Source organism: Amblyomma maculatum, chromosome 3 (genome assembly GCF_055883805.1).
Source record: "Amblyomma maculatum isolate TAMU_Amacu chromosome 3, ASM5588380v1, whole genome shotgun sequence".
NCBI classification, from domain to species: domain Eukaryota; kingdom Metazoa; phylum Arthropoda; class Arachnida; order Ixodida; family Ixodidae; genus Amblyomma; species Amblyomma maculatum.
In genome coordinates, this window is record NC_139346.1 from 166,650,599 (window position 1) to 166,658,294 (window position 7,696).

General features: G+C 44.1%; 1 protein-coding gene across 2 annotated transcripts in view; it reads left to right on the forward strand.

Moving 5' to 3' along the window:
* The window catches only part of LOC146196779 (uncharacterized), a 31,245-nt gene extending 27,714 nt beyond the window's left edge, over positions 1 to 3,531 (forward strand). The window contains exons 1-3 of one of the 2 annotated variants that reach the window (XR_014705648.1): positions 534 to 665; positions 1,221 to 1,274; positions 3,356 to 3,440. Coding sequence is in view for 1 of the 2 variants with exons in the window: in XM_084596402.1 (XP_084452528.1) it covers positions 1,221 to 1,274; positions 3,356 to 3,451 (150 nt within the window). In the remaining variant the exon portion in view is untranslated. Of the gene's footprint in view, positions 1 to 533; positions 666 to 1,220; positions 1,275 to 3,355 lie in introns of those variants that run through there. The other variant, XM_084596402.1, reaches the window with a different exon arrangement.
* The last annotated feature ends 4,165 nt before the right edge of the window (positions 3,532 to 7,696 follow it).

The window sequence follows — 7,696 nt, forward strand, 5'->3', positions numbered from 1 at the left end:
TTGTTGCATTTATCCATGTGCAATCGCTATCCTGCAGGTCCGCTAGAGTAGCTGTCGCTGGTCTTGCGTTGAGAGCGGTCTCAGGAAAATATATAGGGTTCTCGATCCAGAGTCCCGCTCGCCGCCGCTATAACTCGCTGTCCACTCGATCAGTCAGCGTTGGTTGGTTGTCTCGGTGCTGTCCGGGGCTTGTTCCCAAGAGGGCGGAGTGGTGAGGTTTATAGGTAGAACACCGCCGTGTAGTGTTGTACAGTCCGAAATTTACTGAGCTCTATATTATTTGCAGATGTGGCATTTCACTGTGTAGAGGGTGGGGAAAAACAAGTGTTTGCGGTATGGGTTAGGATACGCATATGAGTTTGCACCTGACGCCATGCCACAGCTTCGGCCTTGGTGAGTGTTTGGGGAGGGGGTGGCAGTGTTTTTATTTGTGCACGGTAATATTCGACGATGTGGGTGCAAGAGTACATAGCACCACCAGGCACCCTTTTCTACCGTGCGTGGGCGGGGTGCACAAATTGATTGGTCCCGACGCGGCAGGTCTATGTGCCGACATCCAGTATGTGGCGCCATCTATCGGTGCCAAGGGGTCTGGGTATGCGCAGTGGAACGCGCGGTGGTGAAACGCGCGGTGGCGGTTTCACGGTAGCTGATCGCAGATCACGGTAAGCTAAAACTCTCTAGTTTTTTACGACTGACAGCGGCACTTTTATGGTCTTTTGAAATGGGGCGTCCAAAGCTGAGTGTATAATTCTCGAGAAAGCTCGAAGCCTTTCAGCCGCTTATCCAACATAGTGCCTGTAAGCTACACGACATCTTGAGTGTATGTGCAGATCGGCGGTTTGTTCTTGCATCTCCGTTCACAACTCTGAAACAATTCAGTTACTATAGGTAACAATAATTTAACTATAGCCAACACCTTGATACTTGTTTGCAAACCTGCACCGAGGTGACTCCCCCCCACCCACCCTCTTCGCTATCTGCTATTTTTTTTTTCTTTACTTTAATGTATCTAATACGGTATGCTGACCTTTAGTTTAGCTGACAAGACATCTCTGGTCATCGGCCGGACTTAGCGCCCCTATTATTTAGAGACCGCACACCTAAAGACGGTCAAAATTTGCTTTCACATTACCCGTTGCTCAACTTCTTAAGATAGAAGACACTGTTAGCTTTAGGAGTAGCATGCGTTGAGCGTACAGTGTTGTTCATCTTTGCAGTCCAAAATGAGCGACCTCCCCAAACCAGCCGAAGATGTCAGCGAGAAGCTATTTGTAAGTATACCTCACACGTTCTTTGCCAATCAACGATAAACGCTCTGCCAAGTTTTTTGCCGTGTGTTATTATATTAATTGAGCAACAGCCCCACCATAACAATGCTAACGACGGCAGTACCTAGCGTTACGTGTGGTTCCGCTTTATGGCCCGCAGTTGGGCGCAGTCTTTATGAAATGTTTCAGGCTAGCTGTAAGATATGAGGCGTAAGAAACGAAAAGCACTTAAAGTGTACAAAGTCAACACGGTTCAATAAATGCTCAAACAAACCGCAGAGCAATGGGCCAGAGCTATACACAAGGACAAAGTAGGGCAACTTTGTGCCCTGCTGCACATAGCCAGTTTTCAACACCAACTTAGTGTGTTGCTAATGAGTTCACGGGGCATAATTCATAGTATGGCTGAGAAAAGAATACTGGGCTATACCATTCCGAACCTATACGCGTGATCTACGAGAGACGTTTGCGTTTTTTTCGCAATCGTGAAATTTATTAAATTGCATTGACCTCGCACACCTCACACTGCGCCTCTGTCGAAAGGCGACCGGAATTCAAACCCGTTACCTCGGGCTTATCAGCTGAATGACAAAGCTATGGGCCACCGCAACGAGCTCTGATAAAAGGACTGAAAGGATCGTATCAGCGATTTGTCTTTTTTTATTGATGTGCTGCATGAATGGTGGGGCCAAGCGATCAAGATCAAAAGAGCGAGTGAGTGGCGTGGCGTGGTGTGACGTGACGCGGTGTAAGTTAGTCTTGATGAAAACAATGAACTTTACCAAACCTAACAGGTTGATACAATTTAAGGACATCGTTAAATCCGAACTCAGCTGCGACCTCTAGCAGTCCAGTGGATGTCCGTTCAGACAAGTCTAACCAAAATAACTGCGCTAAGAAATATAGAAGCCTGCATGGAATCTCCAGAGAACATTGAGAATTCTGCATATTTAATTTTTTTTCGCGGTGACCAACTAGGGTGAGGTTGGTGATAAAATTTGTGGTGTTTTCTTTATTTAAATTTTATTTAAACCGTCAGTCACTTCTGTCGAAGAGGGTGAGGGTGGCATGTTAAACGGACAGTAAAGGTCAGACACTTCTGACCCCAACTGGAAAATACGAATCGATTGAAGTTAGCCTATAGCGACAGGTTACCATGTTCTAATCACAAATAGGTTCCCTTCACTAAATGTGGACCTTCAATTCGGCTACAAATGCAAAAAAAAAAAAAAAAACGCAGGTATTGCCACTCACGGCCGTTTTTATAGTTAAAATGCGACGTAAAGGCAAATTTTTCGCGCGAATGTCCGAGCCGATAGGTCTCACCGCCAATCATTTTCAAACGGTGACCAAGGACTGCTTTTAAATCCTGAAGTTACGAATTAGGTGGCAATATTATTTTTAAATCGAATTTGCTCGGCTGCAAATATGTGTTTTGGTGCCGTACAAACACCAACTGAGGTCCCGTTTATATATAAACATATACAAGTCACCCGCTCGCCCAATCCGATAGCTAATAAATATACAAAAGGCTGAATATTCTGCTGCATGAGTGGTGTATTTTAGTCCCAGTTTATCGCTATTTTGGAATTTACATAAGGCTGAAGAATGCATGCGACCAGACTGACGACACAAAAAGTCTTGTTTGTCAAGATCTTGAGGCCCGGAGGGTTCTGAAGATACTTGAAGTCTCAAGGCCATTCCGGCGTATAGCATGCTGGGCTCTTGTTATACACTGAGGTGGATTGTGAACTATTAATAAGGCCAGTTTTCAAGCAGTGCTGCATTACTTGCAGTACCTGACTCTTTTTAAACCCCATTCCTGTCGTGCATTTGCACGTGAAGTTCCCCAAAACTAGAATAGGTTTCAGAAGAGAAACTGCGCCCACTGGAGGAATTCCATTTCTAGATCTCTATTTCTTTCCTCTCTCCTTTCTTTTCGCATTATTTTTCCTTAAATTATTTTTTGTTCTTTTTCATTTATATATCATTAAAATTTCTGTAACGTAACTGAATAATGCAGTTTTGTCAAATGGTATAGTTTTTCTAGTTCCAGAGGCTTGGTTTTCTCATTGTATACACAGGGCTGCAGCTTCCGAAGACCCACAGTGCCAGTCGCCAATCGGAAGAACTTCTTCACCTGCGTCCACTGGTTCCAGATCGCAGTGTCCATCGACTAAGCAGAACCCGTGTTAACGCCTGGACTTTTTATTACTTGGTATTCTTTTAATGTGACACCAAAAATAATAAAAAAATACTCAAGCCGAAAGAAAAGTATTCCTTCTCAGTAAGAAATACGCTAGTCACTAGTTAACACACTAATTGGAGCGCATGTGTATATTGCAGACAGAGAATTACAAGCCAACTGCTTGACCAGCAGATCAACAGCCACCCAACCTCCTCGACACGTCTTCTCCGTGAGTGGTACAATAAAAAACGGCATGCCATGGCAAGCACACAATCCTCCTTTCACACAAACCTTATCGAAGTGTGTTATTGGGCGAGTTGAAGGATTAACATCGTAGAAGAAAACAGCGCAAAAAGACGGCACGAAAGGAGTAGACAGAGCTTGTGTGTGCCTTGCGCCCTGTCTTTCTGCGCCGTTTTCTTTCATGATGTAAAAAAAAGAAAAAAAAAACTTAACCTTTCAAGAAAAGCCAATGGCTGAAAAATGAAAACAAGGCAAGGGGGGGGGGGGGGGGGGGGGGGTCCTAATTTAGTGTAAAATCGGAGCTTCAAAACCTAGCGAAATTGCCTAATGCTTGTATGTCCAACAAAAAAGAAAATATTGTCAGGTGATTTTATATCGAAATTTTGACACAACTGTGCAGCTTTCATGGTGGTGTCATACCGTTTCGCTTCATATTTAGCATCCATCAACTAGTTAAACTAGAGACTGGATTGCGATAGGGATTAGAAGCGACGATATATGCGCTTCTAACTGTATGCCTTTAATTGTCAGTGTAGAAGTTCACTGAGATCTGACACAGACACTGCCCCTTTCCTTTCCCCCAAAACCAGACCAACTAATGACTAACACTTTGCCAAAGTTTTGTGGAAGAATCTCAATATTAAACTGCCAAGAAAACCATACCAAATAGTGCTTTTTTAGGTCTTAATCATTTTAAGCAACGTTAAACCCCGGCTAATCTTTTCTTTGAAAAAAAAAAAAAAAAAGAAAAAAAAAGACAACGGTGAACATTGCTTTCCCACAGAAAATTTCTCGCTTGTTTCAGCACATTGGACTCGGCTTGGGCGTTGGAAGAGGGATCGGGAAGGAGATTAACTTCATTCTTGCATAAGGCTACCCTGTCACATGTTAGTAGGTCTTTAAAAAAATTAGATTTGGTTTAGCTCTGGTTAACCCTAGTTGAATTGCGAAAACAGCGGCGGAAGCTTCTCTTGCCTGCTACATTATTCCACTATCACGCCCTATCACTGTAAGGTGCTACATTATTGGGGGGAGTTAAGCTCATTCTTTAAGAGTATGACGCGAGAGAGTAAGCTACCAGCCTACATACAAAGTGACGCTTCAACCAATCCGTATGGACGTGCGTGCGTGTCGTAGGGATAACGAGAATGCAAACGTTTCTGGCAGGCTGATTCTGATATCACCCTCCCATATGAAAGGAGCGACCCGAGTTGGTAACTCCTGCCCGTGGCATAGGGGTAACGTGAATTCAAATGTCATGGCAGGATTTTTTTTTTTTTTTTTTTATGAGGAGACCATAGTATCGCCTCTTCACGACGTAGCTGCGGGTACCCGAGGTCTTAGAAACCTACCGCAGTTTAGCTTTCGCTACAAAATACAAGCGCCAAACTAGAGCAGTTTGATCCACGTCATGTCTGAAAGAAAGCAAAAGCCAATGAGCGACACCTGTGCTAAACTTTCGTCTATTTAAAGAAGCAACGACAGAAAAGACTTTGTCTTATAAACCTTACACAATTCACTGCTGCTATTTTCAGTAAAGGAACTGTTTACAGTCGAGAGACTACACGAAAAAAAGATAGTACCGCCATATTCGGCTGCGAGAAGTCACGATAAAAAATTTATAAACATAATTTTTAGATCATAGGGTCCCCACAGGGCTTTCAAATTTGACTCGAATACACACAAAACCACCTCTACGGATTTGTTTCATTATTATATGACCGTAAGTATCTTATCAGAGTCCTTTGAATTGAGTTATCGCAGCATATACAAACAGAAATTCGCGTTCCTCGAAGAAGCGTCCAAAAGCGCAGGTAAAAAAAAAAATGTAGGAGACACAAGGACACATGTGCCCCTTACCTACCTGCACACATATAAAGCCCCGCTATAATAAAGCCGTACGAACGTGCTTGCGTGGCCTATATAAGGTAAAGTGAATGCAAGAGTCATGGCAGGCTGATTCTGCTATCCCCCACTGATAAGAAAGGAGAGTTTCTAGCTCTTGCCGAAAGTAACGCCAGTGCGGCCGCCACCGGCATGGTCGTCACGGCCGGCATGGCCACACTGGCGTTACGTTTGGCAGGAGCTGAAAACTCTCCTTTCGTATCAGAGGGGGGATATCAGAATCAGCCTGCCGCCATGCCGGCACCAAGCTCACTAAACATGACGTTACGTTTTGTTCTCGTGGTGAAATGCAAAATTCAGCGAAAGGCGTTGCCACTCTGTGACACATAGTGTTTGTCACTGAATTATGATTCTCGGAGTTATAGCGCAGGAAACAACTTGTGCTTGAAGAAAAAAAAAAAAAAAAAAGAAGAAACGCAACAAGTTATTAGCAATAGAGTACTTGAAAAGACTAATCGAATTACCGAGGACGTTAATTACATTCGGCAACCCTAATCAATGCATCATCATATTCGAAGACAACGTGATTTATTGCAAGCAATCAATTACTTGTACACTATTACGAATAAGTCTAGCGGTGGTGGATCTGTGAGAAAATAATGACGGGGGCCATTATACAAAGATCACTGTTTTGTGAAGTATATGTTTGCTGCGTTCCCTTAAGGATGCGAAATTCGCCTGGTACAAAAAAAATGCACAGTGATAGATGTAGTGACTGTAAGAAAGGTCTGAGTTCGCAACGTAAACAGTTCTGCATGAAACGTCGTAAAGGGTCAAACAAAAGGACGGCAGCGCTGCGAATAATAAAAGAACGCCAGTTATGACAACCTAATTGCATCTGTAAGGAGTATACCGACGGGAACTAGAAATGCAACAAATAGAACAGAAGAGATAATCGAGGATCTCCTATTCTTAGGCTGGCGAAATACAATAAAAACGTGGTGGCAAGGGATCAAGCGGCATGATGACGTCAGGAAGTTTCCTTGGATGACGTGTGTGTCGTGCGCGGCGCAGTGAAATCAGTCGGAGATCTTCAAGATAGGCCCTTGTAGTGTATCAGTTGCAGCGTGGCAACTGCCATTATTGCTTATGATGAATACTCATTCGTTGCGTTGGCCTGCCCCAGACGCACATTGCGAATTTGATCGTGTAAAACCGTCCAGATTTATATGAACTTATGATTCATGCTTGTACTGCCGAAATACCACAGATGTGTCTGCAAGAACGTGAAGGCGCTGGAAACGCAAGGTAGCATGGTGGCCTCGCCCACTTCGTTCTGGAAAGCAAACCTAGGTTGTAGCATGTCCTGATCCTAGCATGTATGTAGCACGTCGACGTAAAGTGCCTGCGAGGGCCTGAACTTGATCCTATCGGCTGCGGTATTTTCTGTTTCCTTTCCTTGATCCCAACTGTAACAAAAAAAAAAAAAAAAGAAAGAAAGAACGAAATACAAGGGGACGCTTAAGATCCTCCTTGAAGGGTTTGGCTCCCGTCTGCACCTAGCCCCTAATTGTTGCCTCTGTTATCTCACACATACTCATTGGCATAGAGTCTTAACATAAATTAGGGCGAGATCACCTGACATAGATATAAACTCTGCTTTAATCAGGTTGTGCAAACGTGCGTGACCTACGGAGGTAGAATAGTACGTGGTTCTTTATTAAAATAATACTAACTGAAGTAAAAACATGTTTGCCAGCCGCAGCCTTCTGCAATCGAGAATACTGAATCACCTGAACTGAGGCGGCGGAAAGAAAGAGATAGCGATGGGCGGGAGAGGCGAAATCAAAAGGGTGAGGGACCTGGAGAAAGTACGAGTAGGATGAAATAAAATTAATATATATTGCACTATGGTACAGTTCACAGCCCGCCCGCGATTGTCTTAGTTCATTGAAGCGCTCAGCACTGCGGACGGGCCTCCACAATGGTCTAACTCGATATCCAGGGTTCCCATGTACGAATTCCGTCTCACACATCCCATCTCAAGGGAGTCACCCGATTTGCAAGCGCCTCTCGTTAAGTCACGTGACCTGCCGACCAGTGACTGGCCGGCGATATCATCCGCCAACCACTGCCTGCCAAAGCCGAG